We start from the raw sequence: 20,143 nt of genomic DNA, 5'->3' as shown, positions 1-20,143 counted from the left end.
GGGCTTTCCTGGAGCCGACATCCAGGGATTATGACGAGAAACAGTCCCTGAAAGTAGGGGAGAGGTCATGTCAGAGCCGCGGCTCCCCAGACTTTGGCCTTTGCCCACTGCCGGCTGGAAAAGCACGAAACATCTGAGATAACGGTCTTCCCTCCCCTCCCCCTAGCCTGCCCCCGTGTCACTGGCCCTTAACCCTGTCTGTCTTGCCTGTTCCCCAATCAGCACCTGGGGGTGGGCTAGGAGCTCCCCAGGACTATTTCAGCATCTTTTAGGGGTGGTGACAGAGCCACAGAGAAGAGCCGGCTGAGCCTGGGAGCCCTGGTGGTGGGGTGAGCCCCCAGCTCGCAGCAGACGCAGAAGTGGCTGGAGAAAGAGCTGGCCAGGCTCATGAATGGGGAATTAGCAGTTGGAAAGGTGAGCCCTGCACTGGTCTCCAGGTGAGGGAGGGTTTATGCCAGGAACCTTCCCCAAGCTCCCAGGGTTGGTAGGAACCTCACATCCCATTTTACAGATGAGAAGACTGAGGCCCAGAGGGAGAATGCAACGACCAAAATTGTGTCTCCATTCTGGGGCTGCTCCTGGTCTTTCTTCCTGGTCCCCCTGCCTTCCAGAAGGGGGGAATTTGGGCAGCATGGGAGTGCAGGAGAGGGCTAGTTCCATTGGCTGATCATCCCCACGGGGGCATCTGTCTACCACTTTTTAAAGAAATTGGCTGTCAGGCCCCAGGAGTCTCTTGGTTGGCCCCAAAACACAGATTTGGAGGCAGAAGTCCAGCAAGCAGGAGCAGCAGGCCCAACCTTGGGGCTGGAGCCGGGATAGAACTGGAGCAGGATGGACCTCAGGGTGGTGTGCAGATGGGTGGTGGGGAGGAGAAGGGCTGCGTGACCCTCACAAATGTCCCCTCCTTGCCCCAGATGGCTTCCTCCACCAGTCTCACGTGCCCTACCGACAGCCTGGAACTCTTGGATCTCCTGTTTGACCGGCAGGACGGCATCCTGAGACACATAGAGCTGGGCGAGGACTGGGGCCACGTTGAGGACCAGGTGATAACCCGCTGCATTTACCCCAGGGCCAGAGCCAGGACCCCACTCAGCTCTGTGCGTTTATTGCTCATGTGTGAGATTTTAGCAAAGCACGTTATTGTATGGAACCTCTCAGCGACCTAAGGGGCAGATGCCGTCACCTCCTTCTTATAGGTGGGGAAAAGCGAGGCCCAGAGAGGGGTGGTGACTTGTCCTGGGTCACACACACAGCAGTTTGGAGTTGGGTCCAGACTTAAACTTGGGGCCTGAGCCTCGACACGGTTGGATGTTGTTCCCGTGCTACATGACTGTGTTCAGGCTCCAACAACACTGGGGGCAAGGAGCGTTAGCTCTTTCCATCTTACAGAAAGGACACGTGAGGCCCAGAGAGGGTCAGTGGCTTGCCCAGAGACACACAGCTATCCAAACCGAAACATAGGCCTCTTAATTCCCACCGTCCCTCTCCGTCCCAACAGGTCCTGCCAGGCCCGAACTCTGATGATTTCCTCAACTCCATCCTGGGTTCTGGCGAATCAGTGCCCAGCTCCCCGACCTGGTCTCCTGCGGCCAGTGACAGTGGCATCTCAGAAGATCTGCCCTCCGACCCCCAGGACACCCCTCCACACAGTGGGGTGGCTGCCACCCCGGTCAGCTGCCATAGCACAGAGTCTGGCAAGGGGCCCTGCCCCTCCTACCATACTGGCCCTGCCTGCCCCACCAGTAACCTTGGGCCAGTGGCCCAAGGGCTTGAGGCTTCCGTTGCCATAGACCTGGGTGAGTCCTGTGTCTTTTAACTACCCTCACCTTCTCCCAGGCACTGTACACGCAAACCCATTTTCGGTACGCAGGCCTCTCACTGTTGTGGCCTCTCCCGCTGCGGAGCACAGGCTCCGGACGTGCAGGCTCAGCGGCCATGGGTCACGGGCCCAGTCGCTCCGCGGCATGTGGGATCTTCCCGGACCGGGGCACGAACCCGTGTCCCCTGCATCGTCAGGTGGACTCTCAACCACTGCGTCACCAGGGAAGCCCATGCAAACCCACCTTTTGAGATGGGTATTGGGATGCTGTCTGTCATGGGCCCGTTTTTCAGGTGGTTAAGAAATGAGTCAGAGCCGCAAAGGTGGGATGCGCCCCTGGCAGGCTGGTTCCTGCCGCAAGCATCATGCTGGCAACCTCATTTTTGTACCTTCCGTGCCTGGATCACAGTAGACGCTCAATGAAAGTGTGTGAGGTCACGGGATCCCAGGCCTTGGGGTGTTCCCCCTGGACCTGGAGAAAGGCCTGATGCAGAAGCCACCGCCAATAGGGTATCCTTTGTCTCTTGAGCATTGCGATGGTGTGGGAACGCTTATTAGTCCCTTTGGAGACTTGACAAAACTAAGGCTCAGAGAGGTTTAGTCCCTTGCCCAAGGTCACACAGCTCCACCTAGTCGAGATTAGAGCAAAGGGCTATTTGACTCTGAAGTCTGTGCTCTTCAGAGCAGCTCACCTACAGTTTGCCAGGTACCTGGTGGGAGGGAACCACAGGTGAATCAGACCTGGTCCTTTCCCCAAGGGAGAGATAAGACCAGGCCAGCTGCAGATCCAGCTTATAATGCTGGGCAATAACAGCTGCTCCCTCCCGGGTTGACAGTGGGTCCCTGACAATGTCCTGATGAATCTGGGTTCCCATCTTATGGTGGAGGGGAGACTGAGGCACCAGGTCTTGGGGCCCCAAGCTGTGCTACAAATCCCTAGCACATTGGGGTCAATGCTGGGAGCTTTGCTGGAGGAGGGAAGTAGAAGCTGGGAGCTCAGGGGCCCCCCGCCTGACTCCCTTCCTGTCTCTGTCCCCATCTGCCCTGTCAGAAATGTGGAGCCCAGGCCTGTACGCCGGGGAGCAGGCTGAGCTGGCCAACTCACCCCCACACTGCAACCTCACAGTGAAAGACCTCCTCCTCTCTGGCAGTGGCGGGGACTTGGTGAGCAGTCCCCACCCGACCCCTGGAGCATCAGAGGTGGGAGGGCACTGGAGTTCATGGGGCCCCAATACCCCCATTTTGGAGACTGGAAGACAGTCACAGACAGGGGCTGGTAGTAGTCCAAGGTAAGTCCAAGTCACTTACTCTGACTTACACCCAGAGTAAGTCAGTGGGTCCCAGTCCTGAGTTCTCTGTCTCCTGGGCTGGGATACTTTCTACTATAGTAGTAGTATTAAAAAAAAAAAAAGGGCTAAAACTTACCAAGCATCTACTATAGGCCAGGCACTCTTCTAAATGCTCTTAATGTATCATCTTTTAATTCACAGCAACCCTGAAAACTGGGGCTCTTATCTTAATTCTACGTTTGAGGAAATGGGCACAGAGAGGTCCAGTAATTTGACCTAAGTCACACAGCTGCTGCAGGCTTAATCCCTGGGCTGGCCCATTGGGCCTACTGTGCCCATTGCATGCTGACTGAGGGCTGTCTATCTTGCCCTGGGGTTCGACTACAGGTAAACCAGACCTGAGAACCCAATCAGTACCTCCATTTCTCAGATGAGAAAGCCAATGCCCAGAGAGGTTAAGCCACAAACCCAAAGTCACACAGCAAGAAAGTGGCCAAGTCAGAATTTGAACTCTAATTTGCCTGATGCCCAAAGTTGTCCTGACAACCTCTAAGAAAGAGCAGAACACCCCTCTTGACTTGAGAGATGCACGGTGAGCACCAGCTGTGTGCTCAGCCTCTGGGGACCTCATGGTCAAAAGGGGACAACTGACTGCTCATGGAAGTGTACCCATAAGGGAGAGAGGCTGGAGGGGCATTGCAGGTCCAGGAAGGCTTCCTGGAGGAGGCAGAACTTCAGCAGGTCTTGAAAGATAGGAAAGGTGAATGACTGCTCTGGAAATACTAACTGGCTTTTGTAAATGTGTCAGGTTTAATACTGTTGTTCTGTGTGTGAACAACGTTGGGAAGTGGAAGACCTTATCCCCATTTGGCAGATGAACATACTGAGGCTTGGATCCTGGAGAGAAAATGGTTGGGCTGATCCATGGCCTGGAATTCTAGGGAGTGGAATTTGATCCAGCGAATGTCAGGCTGCCCCAATCTCCACCTTTATTCCTGAGCCTCCCATTCCATGGTGTGACATTCCTAAGACTTGGTTCTCTGATGACCCGATTCTTTCATTTTCAATGTTTCTATTTCATAATTTAAATTTAATTTAAAAAATTTTGAATAGGCAAATGCATTCACGTAGTCCAAGTTCCAAAGGTACAAACAAGTAGACAGGGAGAAACACCCCTCACCCCCATTTCCTGGAGGCTCACTTAACCTGTGCCTTGTGTGTTGGATTTTCCCTTTGCTGTTGCAGAATGCACTGCAAGGAATGTTCAGAGCCCAGAGAAGTGCCTGGCATTTAGTAGGTGCTAAATACATAGCTGTCGAACAAATGAAAAACTTGTATCTAAAGAGCAATTCCTGGAAGTGGAATTGCTGGGTCAGAGGGCTGTGTGCTGGTTCTTTGGAGCCCTAGTGCCAGTGGGGACTTTACAGCAGATGGATCGATTGTTTCTCAGACCTGATGCCTCTTTCATTTCCCAGAGGCGGTCACTGTCCCTGCCCTCAAAGCAATTCTGCTGGTTTCCCCACAGCAACATAACCTGGCAGCCCCCAACCTGTTGCGCCTTGGGACCGGGCACAGCCAGGAGCTGGTGCTGACAGAGGACGAGAAGAAGCTGTTGGCCAAAGAAGGCATCACCCTGCCCACCCAGCTTCCCCTCACCAAGGTGAGTCAGTGGGACCCCTGGCTCTGGAGCTCGCCCCCTTTCCTGCAGCTACTTGCCCATGAGTCTCACCTTTGGGTCTCCCACACTAGAATGTTAGGACGTGTCTGTCACCAGAGCCAGAAAAATCATCCTCAAAGCCACCGCAGTGGGGGCTTTCTAGCTGGCCGCAGTCTCCACCCAGCCTGTTCACTCAATATCAGTATCTGAGTTTGCTTTTCCAATTGGAAGACCTCTCTTAGTCTTGATAACTGGCCTCGGGAAAGGCGCTGTTCCCACAGATGGTCAGAAGATGGCGGGATTGCACCAGTGCACAAAATCCAGTTGCCAGTACGGGGCTGGGTTTGGGAGCTGGGAAGACCTTCAGGACCCAGGACCCCCCTAGAGATTCTGCAAGAATTTCGGGGCAGAAAATCTGGTCTTCAAGTCATCATGGGTCTGCCCTCAAGTCCCTGAGTCTGGGATGGCTCCCTTGGGAGGATAATGGGGTGAAGTTGTGGGGTCTGGACAAGAGAGCGGACCCTCCAGCCTGCCTCAGTCTGCTCCCCATGTCACTCTGCAGTATGAGGAGCGAGTGCTGAAGAAAATCCGCCGGAAAATTCGGAACAAACAGTCAGCCCAAGAAAGCCGGAAAAAGAAGAAGGAATATATTGATGGCCTGGAAACTCGGTAAGGCTGGGGTCCCGGGACACCACACTTAAGGGGGAAACTGAGGCCTGAGAGAGGGATGCAATGGAGCTAAGGTCACAGTTTTCAGGATCTGACAAAATTAGAGTTGTTTCCTTCTCTGGGAGAGACGATTTTTCACGTGAGTTGCGAGGATGGAAAAATGCCTAGTAAGGTGGTACAGGGCTCAGGTTCGAGGCCCCTTAATCCCCTAGAAGATGTTATGCCAAGAAGGGAGAAGGTATCATCCATCTTGTCCTGGCTCTTTGCCTGAAGATGGGACATTTACTTCCCTTGCTGAGCATCACTGATCCTCAGAGCTCTCATGGCTTCCTTCGGTGGGGGAGAAGAAAGGCAGAATTTCCTCAACTTAAGAACTGTGCACCTGGGACTTCCCTGTTGGCGCAGTGGTTAAGAATCCACCTGCCAATGCAGGAGACACAGGTTCAAGCCCTGGACCGGGAAGATCCCATATGCCACGGAGCAGCTAAGCCTGTGCACCACAACTACTGAGCCTGCGCTCTAGAGCTCATGAGCCACAACTATGGAGCCCATGGGCCACAACTACTGAAGCCCGCGCGCCTAGAGCCCGTGCTCCGCAACAAAAGAAGCCACTACGATGAGAAACCTGTGCACCACAACGAAGAGTAGCCCCCACCTGACACAACTCGAGAAAACCCATGCGCAGCAACAAAGACACAATGCAACCAAAAATAAATAAATCAATTAATTAATTTAAAAAAAAAAGAACTGTGCACCCCAGGACTTCCCTGGTAGTCCAGTGGCTAAGACAACACGTTCCCAATGCAGGGGGCCCAGGTTCGATCCCTGGTCAAGGAAATAGATCCCACATGCCACAACTAAGATCCACGTGCCGCAACTAAGACCTGGCGCAGCCAAATAAGTAAATAAATAAATATTAAAAAAGAAAACTGTGCGCCCCAATCTCATCCAATCGCCTCTCTCAACTCATTTAGGCTACTGAGGGACAGGCTCCTCTTTATTCTTTAATAGAAACATAAAAACTTAGCTTGCTCACTTTTTAAACCAAAAGTGATTTAATTAAGTGTTACAGATTTGGGTTTTCTATTTCTTTTCTCGTCAATTCTGAGATGTCATATTCTTCTGGGAAGTTGTCCATTTTAAATTTACTGACATAAAATTGTTCATAGTTCTCTCCTATTATTTTTTTAAGTTCTGAATAATTTATAGTTGTGCCCTTTTTAATTACTCATGTTGTGTATTTGTGCCTTTTCTTGTTTTTTATCTTGGTCAATCTTGCCAGAAGTTTGTCTGTTTTATTATTCTTTTCAAAGAATGAATTTCTGGCTTTTCCTCCCACACAGTTGTCTTTTTGTTTTCTAGTTCCTTTATTTCTACTCTTAGCTTTATTGTGTCTTTAGTTGTGTTTTGTTTTGCTTTTGGTGGGGAAGATCTATTCTGTTGTTCTTTTGCTAACTGTTAAATGTGTATGTTCAGCTGGTTGAGCTGTAATAAGGTTATACATTTTGGGGGACTTCCCTGGCAGTCCAGTGGTTAAGACTCCATGCTTCCACTGCAGCAGGGCACAGGTTTGATCCCTAGTCAGAGAACTAAGATCCCGCATGCTGAGGGGCCAAAAAAAAAAGAAAAAGAAAAAAGGTTATACATTTTCCTCTCCGCACTGCTTTATCTGCATCTCACACATTTTGGTTTGTACCATTGTCATTACCATTTGGTCCCTAGGTCTTTCTTAATTTACACAGTGGATTCTTCTTTATCCCATGAGTTATTTAGAAGGAGGGCCTTTTAGTGGGAGAATTTATTCTCTTCCCTGGTTGTGATATGAGGACTAGCATATCCTCATACCATGATTTGAGTGTTTTGGTTTTTTTAAAGATTTTTTGATGTGGACCATTTTTAAAGTTTTTATTGAATTTACTACAATATTGCTTCTGTTTTATGTTTTGGTTGGGTTTTTTTTTGCTTCAAGGCTTGTGGGATCCTAGCTCCCAACCAGGGGTTGAACCTACATCCCCTGCACTGGAAGGTGAAGTCTTAACCACTGGACTGCCAGGGAAGTCCCATGATTTGAGTGTTTTAATTCTACATCTGAGTGGTCTGGGCCAAGACAGCATTAACAGATGGATGCAGATGGGAAAGGTGGGGTTGTCGGACTGGACCCCAAAATGGATGATTTTGGAATAGATGGAATAGATGGATAGATGGAATGATCACATTGTCTTGTTCCTCAAATGTACTCTGCTAAGCCCCTAATCAACTTTACTTCATATCAGTGCCCAACTGCTCTATGAACTAGGTAACTGTATCTCCACTTTACAGATGAGGGGACTGAGGCCAGACAGCAGAGTGCCTCAAGGTCACAGGGAGGGTGAAGATTGTAACTTGGGTCTCCTTGGACTCAGTTGCCATGCTACTGCATCTTCTCAAAGCATCACTGCCTGAGTTTGGTGGTCCATTTCCAATCCTGGGGGCTCAGGCCGGAAGAAAGCCCCCACATCAATGCAAAGATGGTACCTAGGAGCCAGGCAGAACTGGGTTCAAATTCTGGCCTTGTTACAGACTTGCCAGGGTGACTTTGGATGAATGACTTCCCCTCTCTGGGCTTCGGTTCCCTGCCTGTACAGTGGGGCCTCACAAAGAGATGTTAGTTTGACCTGTTGGTGACAGGCATATTCTGAATGTCACTGTGATGTTGCCCCTTCAGGATGTCAGCCTGCACTGCCCAGAACCAGGAACTTCAGAGGAAGGTCTTGCATCTTGAGAAGCAGAACCTGTGAGTATTGGTCAAACTGGGGCAGAGAACAGGAGGAGCTGACCCCAGAGTCCCTTGCAGGAGAGGTGGACATGAGGGGACAGGCTGTGTGACGGCAGGGCAGAGCAGAGAGTAAGGGCTCCACTTAGAAAGGGGGAAGCCTGCAGAGAAAAGGGGTTTTGGACTTGGGCCCTTGAAGGATGTATAAGAGTTCACTAAAGGGAAGATGCTGCCGGTAGAGGAAATGGCATATGAATGGCTAAAGGCTAGGAGTATGGTATGCTGGATAACTGCAGGTGATTCCATCTGTGGGTGCATTTACTTAGTCAATTTTTTGGGGGGTGTCATGGATGATGCCATTACAGGTGTTTGTGAAATAGCTTGTGTTAACACTTTAGTTGTGATGGGAGGAGGTGGTATTTCCTCCCCCCGTCGTGGTCAACCTCCCGATTCACATTTTGAACTGTTGGATGTCTGCTCTGGTGGCAGAGAGGACTTTGTTGCATTCATTCAGCTTTGGGAAAGAAATGTATGCCTCTGTCAAGTTGTTGGGTGTTTTTTAAACCTGAAATCTTTTATCCCCCTGCATATACACATTCATCTTGTCACAGGTAGGTGTTGCCTCCATAATTGAGTTAATACAGGCTAAATTTCCATCTTCTGTGATGTCCTGTTTGAAGTTTAAACAGCTTGATCTATTTTTTAAAAACCTGTCAGCATATTCTTCATGTTGTGTGGACAGTGCTTGGTGCCTTATTCTTTCATAGAATCGTCTGTTTGAAAATAGTGAGGGATTGATTTTTTTTTCCTAATAAATGTATTTATTTATTTGTTTATTTTTGGCTGAGCTGGGTTTTCGTTGCTGCACGTGAGCTTTCTCTAGTTGCGGTGAGCGGAGGCTACTCTTCGTTGCGGTGTGCAGGCTTCTCATTGCAGTGGCTTCTCTTGCTGTGGAGCATGGGCTCTAGGTGCACGGGCTTCAGTGGTTGTGGCACGTGGGCTCAGTAGTTGTGGCTTGTGGGCTCTAGAGCGCAGGCTCAGTAGTTGTGGTGCAGTAGTTGCTCTATGGCATGTGGGATCTTCCCGGATCAGGGCTTGAACTCGTGTCCCCTGCATTGGCAGGCGGATTCTTAACCACTGAGCCACCAGGGAATTGATTGATTCTTACGGTGGTATTTAAAAGGGAATTTTAGTTCTTTTCTTTCTGTGCTATAATGTAGCTATGTTTAAACTTTCCAACCAGGTCGTATATTTTCTACTAACCTGTTTTTAACCTGAGGAAAATTCTTGAGCCATTGTTTCCAAGTAGCTTCCACTGAGTATTTGCTACATTGGCATACTTCTAGATCAAACTGTATGGCCCTACTTACTCAATTTTTATTTAGCATCTACTCTGTGCCAGGCATAGTTCTGGTCACTGGGGCCCAAACAGTGAACAAAACAGACCCAGCCCCTCCACTTAAAGACTCACAGTCTACTGAGAAACAGACTCAAGACAAACAAAAATATATGAAAGATCATTCAAATAGTGATAGCCACTGGGAAGAAAAATAAACTAGGGGGAAGGGGCTAGGGAGTGAGCGGGGTGCCATTTTAGGCAGGGAGGTCAGAGAAAGTGACATTTGAGATGAGACCCAACAGCTAAGAAAGAAGCAGCTACAAAAAGACCTGTGGGGGGTGGGGCAGGGGAACAGTGTCCTTGGTACTGAGAGAACAGCCTGTGCAGAGGCCCTGGGGCAGGAATGCTTGTGCGTAGGAGGAACAGTGAGGGGCTGTGTGTCTGGAGCAGAGTGAGCGAGGGGAAGAGAGGGAGGAGGGGAGGGCAGGGAGGGGACGGGACTGGCTGTGCCAGGCCTTGTGGGTCTCGGGGAGGACTTGGGCTTTTCCTTCCGAGGGAGATGGGAACTCTGGGAGGGTTGGGAGAAGTTGCCTCACATTTGAAAAAGTGTGGAGCATGAACTCTAGAGGAGGCAGGAGAAGCTTGGAGGGCCCAGAGGCTGGGGCCGGTGTCCAGGCGAGCAGTAATGGCAACCTGGGTGGAGAAGGTGGGGTGGCAGAGAAGTGGGTGAGATGTTCAGTGATTTATTGAGGGAGCTTCTGGGACTTTTAAGAGCAGTGGGGCCTTGAAGGATGGACGGGATTCAGACTTCAGCCAGGCTGGGGGACCCCAGGAATCACAGGGAGGCAGGTCAAGGCTATATAGGGATCAAGCAAGTCTTTCCGTTTCCACTAAGGTCCCTCTTGGAGCAGCTGAAGAAACTCCAGGCCATCGTGGTCCAGTCCACCAGCAAGTCGGCTCAGACGGGCACCTGCATAGCGGTGAGTCCTGACCCCCAGCTCCAAGGGGCTTGTCAGCCTTGGCAGAGGGTCCTGTGGGGGGAGGTGAGTGTGAGTAGGAGGACAGCCGGCCCTGAGCCCCAGCTCACGCGTGCTCCAGTCTTCTGGGCCTCAGTTTCCCTGCCTATGAGACGAGTGTGCTCAGGGGAGGGGGAGGGATGGGGTGACCCTGCCCCCATCTCCACCAGGTCCTGCTCTTCTCCTTTGCCCTCATCATCCTCCCCTCCATCAGCCCTTTCGCCTCCAACAAAGCCGAGAGCCCCGGAGACTTCGTGCCTGTTCGAGGTAGGTGGACCAGGGGGTTGCTCCTCCCTCAAAAACCCTCTGGGCTGCCCCGTGGGCGCACTCCCCTTGGATCCCCAGCCCCCATACTGGGCCACTGGGAGAGGGGGAGGAGGCCCCCTTGCAACTGCTTCCTGAGGCTGGGGGCTAAAAGAAAGAAGGGACCCAGCCCCCCAGGCCATCCCTCATGACCCCCCAACCCTTGCTCAGTTTTCTCCAGAACTTTGCACAACGACGCTGCATCCCGTGTGGCTCCCAACACCGTGCCAGGCTCCGAAACCCCAGGACATGGGCCCAAGGCTGGCACGCTTCAGGAAGGGTCTCCAAGCAGCCCTCGGGGGGAATGGGGATCCCGGGACCCGCCGGCTCCGGACAACTCGACGGAGGATCTGGACAACGGGACCCTGGTCCAGGGCAACTCCATGAAGGAGCTGGACCGGGCCGCCCTCCTAGACTGTGCCCGGCCTGAACAAGCACTTGGCCCAGGGCGCGTGGGGCTGGAGGTAGCAGTGGGGGAGCTGTGAGCACCATGGGTACGTGCCCCCAGGCCCCTCTAGTCAGGGGTGCTGCAGTGGACAGAGACAGGCACAGGGATCCGAGGTGAGGGAGAGACCCCGGCGATGGTGTCAGGATGGAGACGCGCAGACTCACAGCTTCAGACCCAGGTACCCAGGCCCATGCAGAAACTGATGCTCAGACACAGACCATAAGGCCACAAAGCCTGAGAAATACACGTACAGACCCAGGTGCAGAAGGAAACAGGAAGACAGACACTGACTGATCCACAGCCCCAGAGAGACAGGCCTCGGTAACTCCCCGCTCAGGGACTCCTGCCTGCCCCCTGGAACACAGGGAGGAGGAAGCGGCCAAGTCTGCTGGGACCCTGGCCCTGGAGCACGGGCTGAGCTCTGAACTTCGGGGCCGCCATGGCTCACAGCTCTTCCCTTTTTCTAAGACTGCTATGGTCCTTAATAAAGTATTTTGAGAGAACACGGCTGGCATGGAGGTGGAGTGGGGTGGGGGCTGAATTAGAATCTGGGGCTCCCCAACCCACAGAAGGAGGGACTAGGCCAGCCTAGGATAGAGGAGTGAGGCAGGGGGTCCCTTGACCCCCAGGCTGGAGCGGTGACCAGAGAGGTGCCGGTGCGTGTTCAGCACCTTGGAGAGCGGCGGCAGGCGGAGAGCAGGGCGCAGCAGGAGGGCGAGGTAGCTCTGGCCCGCACCCCCCCACACAGCCCCGACTCTTCCAGGGTATTCGCGGAAGGCCTGCGGCAGTTGCCTTCCTTGGGGGCCGGGCTGCCCACCCTGCTTGTTTTATGGATGAGGGCACTGAGGCGTCGGGAATGAGGGGACCTGCCCAAGGTCGCAGCTGGGGAGGACTGACCCCAGCTGCACCTGCGCTCTTCCTTTAACGCGTCACCCTGGCCCTGCCCGCTTTGCACAGGTGCCCGGGGGTTGCAATTGAGATAAAAAAACGCGGCCTCTCTCCTCAAGGGGCTCACAGCCTAGTAGCAGAGGGCACATAATAAAGAATCCCGCAAGTGAGAATTACAAACTGAGGACTCAGCAAACACCTGCAGCTGGTAAGGCCCCCCTTCGCCCCCAGGCACACATCCCAGGGGGTGAGGGGACCACACAGCCCTGCCCCCAGGGACTAGGGCCCAGGGCAAGGTTGTGGATGGCAAACACAGGCTCAGATGCAAGAAATTCTTTTATTGCATTGAAGGCTTTTCTGGAAGCCTGGAGGAAGCCAGGTGGACCCACCCTTCCTCCTCCAGCCCCAAAGGCAGTGTGAGCCTCTATTGTCTGTCCTGCCATGAAGTCTGGCTCCTAAATGATGGCCCTGCCTCCCTTCCCTCCTGGAGGGACTGTGAAGGCTGTCTGGGGGTAGGCAGGGGTTGGGGAGTGTGAGGGCCCAGGGGTCAGAGGAAACCACAGAGGGCCTGGCCACACCTCCCAGGAACATCCTGAGTCAGAGGCTGGAGCCTGGGGGTGGAGCAGGTACAGGGGGTGGGGGGGTGTCAGCTCCAAGGTCAGAGTCCAGGGGGGCTGCTCCTTCCCAGGCCCCCTCCAGAGGCCCCAAGCTAAAGGGAGGTGCAATGGAGGGCAAGTCTGCCCCAGGGCCTGGAGCCCAGCTCTCAGCGCCCTGAGGTCTTCCCACAAGGACAGAGATGAGTAACAAAGTGAGACCAGTAAGAAAAAAAAAAAAAGAATCCATGGTTTCTACAAACAGCCCCGCCCTCCCCAGGCCCCCTGGTCAGCTGGGAACCACCTCGGTCTTCACTCTTTTGGGGGGCCTGTGGGGAGCAGGACTGTCCAGCCGCTCCCTTTTGGGGCTGGCGGGCCCGGAGCCGTCATGCTGGGCGCCGGGCTCAGCTGCGGGCTCCTGCTTGGGGCTGGCGGGCGCTGGGCTGTGGAGCTGGGCAGGGGACTCCTCCTTGGGCTCCAGCTTGGGGGTGGGTGGGCGGGGCAGGGGTGGCAGCGCCCTCTCCAGCACGCGGGGGCCGTCCCAGGCCGGGATCTCCAGGCCCAGATGCTTCATGAGACGGGTCATGACTTCATCTACATAGCCGTGGATACGCAGGTCTGCGTGACGGTCCTATGGGGGGCGGGGACCAGTCAGGCGGAGGGAGAAGGATTGGGGGGGCCTGGGGGGTCAGGGGTTAGGGGTGGGCTCCAGCACGTACGTGCTTGGTGGGCTGAAGGTTGACGATGACCAGCCGGCCTCCGTGGCGTTTGGTGGCGAGGGGCAGGTTCCCGCTGGGCCGGATTTGCAGGGAGGTGCCCAGCGTGATGGACAGGTCCGCGTTCCTGGGGCCAGGAGGCGGGATTAGCCTGAGCCCCTCGGCAAGGGTCTCTGTAGCCCTCCTCCTGCCTCACGAGGCTGGGGGCGGGACGTCTCCAACACACACACCACCCCACCCTTGCTCAAATGCCATGGCTTCACTGCTCTGCTGACACGCCGGGGCCAGCCCTGGGAGGCCAGCTCACACAGCGCCCATCTCTGCCTGGGGGCCGGCTTGCCCCAGCTTCCAAGCTGCCCTGAATCCTGCCCGCCGCTTCCCTTCTGCCGGAGCCACCCCACCCGGTCGGCAGAAGTGGAGCTGCTGATGTCCCCACTTGGACCCCTGGGTTCCAGACCTGGCTCAGTCACTTCCTGGCTGGGCAGTGTGGACGGAGGTGTCAGCTTGCTCCAGCCTCGGTTTCCTCGTCTGTAAAATGGGCCCCGAGCAGCACCCACCCTGGGCTGTGGTAAGGATGGTGTGTGAGGCCTCTGGCCGGGGCCGGGGGTATGAGGGCTCAGTACACAGGAGCTGCCGTTGTTACGGGGGAAGCGAAGCCCAGAGAGGGTGTGAGCCACCTCTTTCCTGATGTCCCCGGGGTTGCAGCTGGCTGTGTTTCTGCCCCTCCCCTACCCACCCCACCCTGGGCTCGGTGGGGGTCAGACCTGCTGGCCTCATCGGCCAGAGTGAGGTCCCGGTCAGGCAGGGAGTCTTCCCAGTCCAGGATAGTGTCTCTCAGCTCCCCCCTGTACGGAGAGCGGGGAAGTCAGCAGGGACACTGGCCGCCTCCCCTGGGGTCCCGGGCGTGGGGAGGGCCGCTTACCTGCAGGCCCGCAGCCCCCTTGACTTGGCCACGGTGCAGAGCCGGCCGGTGGCCTTCAGGCCCATGCTGCCCACGACGGTGTCCCGGACGTACTGCCTGTGTCGGGAGAGGAAGGGGTCAGCTTCCTGCCCGCTCCCAGGTGCCTACCCTACGGCCCCACCTGGGTGGCTCTTGCTTTTTGCAGGCAGCTGTTCTCCCAGGAAAGCGGGGGCCACATGACCAGAATCTAAGCATGAGGGGACATCCGGCAAACCCAGCACGGCGGGGGCAGAGGGGGCCTCCCACAAAACAGCTGGCCTGGCTGCTTCAAAAGGTCCACAGCTCGGAAAACAGAGAAAGGTTGGGAAGTGCTCCAGGTAAAGGAGACTGAAGAGATGGGACAGTGGCATGCAGAGTGCCGCCCTGGGTTGGACCCAGCACCAGGGGAAAAACAGCAACAATGGGAGGGAGCGCTGGGAACACAGATTGGGGAGAATAGTCGTGTCTGTGGTTTTTACATTTCCTGACTTTAGAAACTGCACCGCGGCTGTGGAAGAGAATACCAGAATACCGTGGCTTGTGGGAGATAAATGTCTAAAGGGTTTAAGGGGCAAAGGATAAGGAAATCTGCCACTTGAACAGTAGAGCAAATCCAAACACAGAGAGAAGAGGAGAAACAAATTGTGGCGAAATGGTAACATTGATGAATCTAAGTCAGGGTCAGCAAACCATAGCCCTGAGGATCAAATCCGGCCCTCTGCTTCCCATTTTTGTAAATAAAGTTTTATTGGCACACGGCCATGCCCATTCCTTTAAGTGCTGTCTATAGCAGCTTTCACGCTACAGAGCTCATAGTCACGACAGAGACAGTCTGGCCCACAAAGCTGAAGATATTTACCATATGGCCCTGTACAGGAAAAAGTTGGGGATCCCCGGTCTAGGTCAAGTATGAGTTCATTGTATGGTTCTTGTGAGTTTTCCACCAGATTGAAGTTTTTCAAAATAAATTTAGAGAGAAAAAAAATTTGTTTTTAAAGTTGGGGCCCCATCTGTGCTCTGGTCTTAAGAGATTCCACCCGCAGGGGAGCCACACGCACCCGCCACGCCTGAGTTACTCACACCCATAAGGCTGCTTGCCCAGCAGAGGGAGACACGCCCAGAGCCCTCCTGTTCCAGGAAGGCTCAGCCTTTCCAGAGCCGGAAGAATGCCCTGTCACACCCTGTTATGGGCTGAGCAAGTATTTTGGAATAAGACCTTATTTGGAAGTAGGGTTGTTGCAGATGTACTGGCTGGGTTCAGATGAGGTCACATTTGTGTAGGGTGGCCCCTAACCCAAGTGACTGATGTCCTTATAAGAAGAGGGGACACAGGGACTTCCCTGGTGGTCCAGTGGGTAAGACTCTGCGCTCCCGATGCAGGGGGCCCGGGTTCGATCCCTGGTCGGGGAACTAAATCCCGCATGCTGCAACTAAGAGCTTGCATGTGGCAACTAAAAAGATCCCGCGTGCCACAACGAAGATCCTGCGTGCCACAACTAAAGCCATAAGTGAACATTAAAAAAAAAAAAAAAAAAGAGGAGGGGACACAGACACACAGGGACACGGAAACGTTGATAAAAGATTCAGAGGTCGGAGTGATAAGTCTACAGCCAAGGATGGTCGGAAACCACGAGGAGCCGGAAGAGGCAGGAAGGATCCTCCCCAACAGGGTTCAGGCAGAGCACGGCCCTGCCAACACCTTGATTGTGGACTTCGAGCTTTCAGACCCATAAGACTATCAGTTTCCGTTGTTTTAAGTTACTCAGGTTGTGGCAGTTTGTAACAGCAGCTGCAGGAAATGAATACACCTCCCGGGAGGAAGATACGCCCCCAAGTCCCACCCTGGGAGGGTCACACCCTCGTTTCTGGAAACATCAGGTTCAACTCACAAGGCCCTTCTGCAGAGCCCGACCTGGGTCATCCACACCTTGGGCCCCCGCCCCTACCCTCCGTGGCACTCACATCTTACACTTGACACATTCTTCTACAAACATGTTTCCGTGAAGCTCTGCCAGCTTGTCCCTGTGGGAGGAGAAGGAAGAGGCTTAGTGGAGGGGATGCAGAGGCCTCAGGGCTGGAATCCACCCCCCAGGACCAGGAAGAGGGGATCTCGATTCTCCAGACGTGCCCGCCTAGCAGACACTGACACTGGCAGCTGAGCACCAAGCACTTCTCCTGGCTGAATCGCCACAGTGGCCTTGAGAGGGAGGGGCTGCCATCAACACCCGTTTTCCAGATGAGGAAACTGAGGCTCAGAGAGAGGGGCAGCCTGCCCAAGGCTGAGCGGGGCTGGACGCGGGGTGCACCTGGGGAAGCCAGAGCGCACGTGCAGCCCGTCCACGTTCTGGCTGACTAGGAAGCGCAGGAGGCCCACGCGCTCCAGCTGCACCAGTGCCATGTGAGTCTTCGTGGGCCGCGCGTTCTCGAAGGTGGTGTCGAACTTGGGGGCCAGGCCCTGCTCCTCCATCGTCCAGACGCCATGGGGGCCCCTGAGGTGGCAGGCGGGAGAGACAGAGAGAGCTTAGGGATCAGGAAGACGGGACGGAAAAGGAGACAGAGAAACGGAGGCAGAGAAAGAGAGTCAGAGACGGACGAAGTGACACAGTCAAAGGAGGGGGTGGGGGAGGAAGGAGGGAGAACGTAGTACACAAGGGCAGAAATTAACTATTCAATCCCACCAACACTTACTGCTGCTGCACCGAGCCTGGCCCTGCGCTGGGTGATGCTGGGGCCCTAGGGGACCCAGGCCCTACCCTCAAGGAGTCCTCCATCTTGTGGGGAGAGACATAGGTGGACACAAACTCTCCAGCTCTGTGGGGCTGGGGCAGAGGGAGGAACCTGAGGCTGGGCTGGCCCAGTAGAAGCGGTAAGGGCTCTTTGTGGAACTGTGGAAAGGCTTCCTGGAGGAGGCTGAGCTGTCTCTTGAACAGACAGGAAAGGGCCGGGCAGCTCAGACAGAAGAGGTAAGCAAAGGCCAGGGGGCTGGCAACAGCCTGTGAGTAGTCTGGGGACTGCAGGGGCTGCAGGGGCTGAGGTTGGAGAGCTGATCCAGGGCTAGGTTGGGAACAGGTTTGATTTCCAGCCTGAAGTGCTGAGAACTCTCCTGTGTGGCAATGGGGAGCCATGGCAGGTTATGGAAGGGGGGTGAGATTCACACCTTAAAATTCTAACATTCCTCCAAGAACGAGGAATCTGCTCTTCGGCTGTAAGAGTCTGCTCCGTGGGCCTGAGAGGCCTTAGAAAGAGAGCACAATTGTGATAGGCCTGCCCTACGGGGTAGGGTTGCAAACTCAACACCTACAGGGGCCACTTGGAGGCCACCAGTTAGAGACCCCTGCTTTTCATCAATGAAACTCTTGTCTAACACAGGCTGCCTAACGTTAGACATTATCTGGCCTCACACCCTCACTTGAAGGTGAGGAAACTGAGGTCCAGGTGGTTAAGCCACTTGTCCCACCAGAGGTCTGACAGAAAAATATTTGTAAGTGAGCATGGAGCTAATTGTCCTTGATATCAATTCTCCCCTTTTTCTCTGGTAATAATAGAACCCCACTACTTAGCCTTGCAGTGAGCCTAGATGAAAGACTACATTTCCCAGCATCACTTGCAACTAGGTGTAGTCAGGTGACCAAGTTCTGGCCGGTGGAATGGAATGTTGGGTGTGATATAAAGGGACATTCTCCAAAGGAAGGGTCTTTCCCATCCCCAACACCCCAAGGAACTGACAGATCACCCCAGACTCAGCGGGAGGGAAGGCGGCAGGAGGGGTTCCGGTGGCCAGACATCTGTGAGCTCACAGGGAAGCCCTGCCTTGACTTCCCTCCATACGCACGGACCTGAAGTCGGGGATGCCTGAGGCTGTGCTGATGCCCGCGCCCGTGTGGAACACCACGTTGGAGGACTGCCAGACCAGCTGTGCCAGCTCCCATACCTTCCGCTCCAACTCCTCAGGGGGGTCAAAGACCTGTTGGGTGGGAGAGAGTGGAAGGGAACGAAACAGGAGGGAAGGGGGCAGGGCACAACCTTTAAAAGAATGACACGGGGCTTCCCTGGTGGCGCAGTGGTTAAGAATCCGCCTGCCAATATAGGGGACATGGGTTCGAGCCCTGGCCCGGCAAGATCCCACATGCCGCGGAGCAACTAAGCCCGCGTGCCACAACTGCTGAGCCTGCGCTCTAGAGCCGGTGAGCCACAACTACTGAACCCGTGTGCCACAACTACTGAAGCCCGCACGCCTAGAGCCCGTGCCCCGCAACAGGGGAAGCCACCGCAATGAGAAGCCCTCGCACCACAACGAAGAGTGGCTCCCGCTCGCCGCAACTAGAGAAAGCCCGCGCGCAGCAACGAGACCCAACGCAGCCAAAAATAAATAAATAAATAAAATAAATCTATTAAAAAAAAAAAGAATCACACAGCCGTAAGACATAACAAAAACTGGCAAAGGTCCAAGATGGCGGAAGATTCGACTTCCAGTATACCTGGAGCTTCATTATACACTCATTGTAATACCTCAGCATATACTAAATGTATTAACACCCACAGGTGCCAGGACAGTTCAAAGGCTAACCATAAATGGCCAAAAAGTGGGCGGTGGCCCAATTCCTGGAAATCCCCACCCCTTCCCCGAAATAGTTGGAATAATTCTCCCACTCACAAGCCTATGAAATTACCCAGCCCATACAAACTAACCACGCCATATTTCGAGGCCTCTCACCTTCCGATGTGGCCCCAGGGCGGAGAAAGTGTCTGGTGCACGGTAGGTGCTTAATAAATGTTTGTGGAATAAAATGGAAACCAGGCAGGAGAGGAGTGGGGCTTCACACCACCTGGGAGCTCACTAATGCCTGACTCGGAAGGGACGCACTAGCCTATGTGGGGTGGGGGCAATCTTCTCCCTCGTTTACAGAAGAGGAGAGGAGACCCAAAAGGAAGTTACCCCGCCAAGGTCTCAGTGTATGGTGGGGACTTCCTCTCAGCGTGGCTGGAGGGGTCTTTCTGACTTACATCCTCCAGGTTCCTCCCCAGCTCAAAACCCTTCCTCACCACCCTCAGGATGGTGTCAGCTCCCCAGCTTGGCACTTGAGGCCCATCTTGGCCTGGTTTTGGTAACCTCTCTGGTCTAATCTGTTCTCCAAGTTTGTTTATTCCCACCCCCGCGCCTTTGCCCCGGTAGTGCCTTCCGCCTGGAACTACAGGCCCTGGTCCCCCATCAGAACTTCAGGACTTCCCGACCTGGGTCCTAGCCTCAGTCCCAGCCTGACCGATCCGGAGCTGGGCGTGGTCGCGTCCCCAGGCGCGCTGGGGCGTCACTTCCCGCCCCCTCCTCACTGGGAAGTCCCTCCCATTGTCTAGCTTCAGTGTCTCCTGATACTCCCAGAATGCCCGCTGCCAGCCGGCCCCGCCCAGCCCACGGCCCTGACGACGGCCGTCGGGACACCCGGCCGCGCTCACCTCGGGGAGACCGCACTTGCCCTTGTCCGCGTACGGCGACAGCCCCGCCGCATAATTCACCGACATCCTCCAGGCCCCAACGGGAACAATAAAGTTTCCCTTGTTGCGGCCGCTTCCGCCGGAAACGGGGTGGGACAAGGAAGAAGGAGGAGCCGCCTTCTCATCCTCTGTACCCGGCCTCTTCTCCCCAAGGCGCATGCGGCTCGCGCTAACGCCTCAGTCGCCATATTAATTGCTGGAAAGAGCGGCCAGCTTCCTACTGT

General features: G+C 54.5%; 2 protein-coding genes across 14 annotated transcripts; one reads left to right on the top strand and one right to left on the bottom strand.

Annotated features, from left to right (window-relative positions):
- Window positions 1-425: 425 nt before the first annotated feature.
- CREB3L3 (cAMP responsive element binding protein 3 like 3) lies at window positions 426-11,795 on the top strand. The gene is made up of 9 exons (XM_060145579.1): window positions 426-1,043; window positions 1,499-1,796; window positions 2,871-2,983; window positions 4,634-4,768; window positions 5,328-5,434; window positions 8,139-8,207; window positions 10,421-10,505; window positions 10,712-10,808; window positions 11,016-11,795. Exons 1-9 carry the CDS (start codon window positions 855-857, stop codon window positions 11,327-11,329), a joined length of 1,407 nt encoding a protein of 468 aa, XP_060001562.1. The 5' UTR covers window positions 426-854; the 3' UTR covers window positions 11,330-11,795.
- A 703-nt stretch (window positions 11,796-12,498) lies between these two features.
- SIRT6 (sirtuin 6) lies at window positions 12,499-19,993 on the bottom strand. Of its 13 annotated transcripts, none has more exons than XM_060145571.1 (8): window positions 19,881-19,993; window positions 18,266-18,393; window positions 16,736-16,918; window positions 16,392-16,451; window positions 14,412-14,507; window positions 14,254-14,334; window positions 13,493-13,616; window positions 12,499-13,404 (listed from the first exon to the last, which is right to left on the bottom strand). In XM_060145571.1, the coding sequence occupies exons 1-8, from the start codon at window positions 19,944-19,946 to the stop codon at window positions 13,063-13,065; spliced, it is 1,080 nt and encodes a 359-aa protein (XP_060001554.1). In that variant the 5' UTR covers window positions 19,947-19,993; the 3' UTR covers window positions 12,499-13,062. The 13 variants fall into 13 exon arrangements, with proteins under 13 accessions (XP_060001554.1, XP_060001549.1, XP_060001551.1 ...); XM_060145568.1 differs by lacking the exons at window positions 18,266-18,393; window positions 19,881-19,993 and adding exons at window positions 13,947-14,119; window positions 17,118-18,253 and having other exon boundaries at window positions 13,239-13,404; XM_060145570.1 differs by lacking the exons at window positions 18,266-18,393; window positions 19,881-19,993 and adding exons at window positions 13,947-14,017; window positions 17,118-18,253 and having other exon boundaries at window positions 13,239-13,404.
- Window positions 19,994-20,143: the final 150 nt, after the last annotated feature.

Source organism: Lagenorhynchus albirostris, chromosome 3 (assembly GCF_949774975.1).
Source record: "Lagenorhynchus albirostris chromosome 3, mLagAlb1.1, whole genome shotgun sequence".
Lineage (NCBI taxonomy): Eukaryota > Metazoa > Chordata > Mammalia > Artiodactyla > Delphinidae > Lagenorhynchus > Lagenorhynchus albirostris.
Note: the sequence above shows the minus strand (reverse complement) of the source record. Positions and strands in the feature narration are given on the sequence as shown.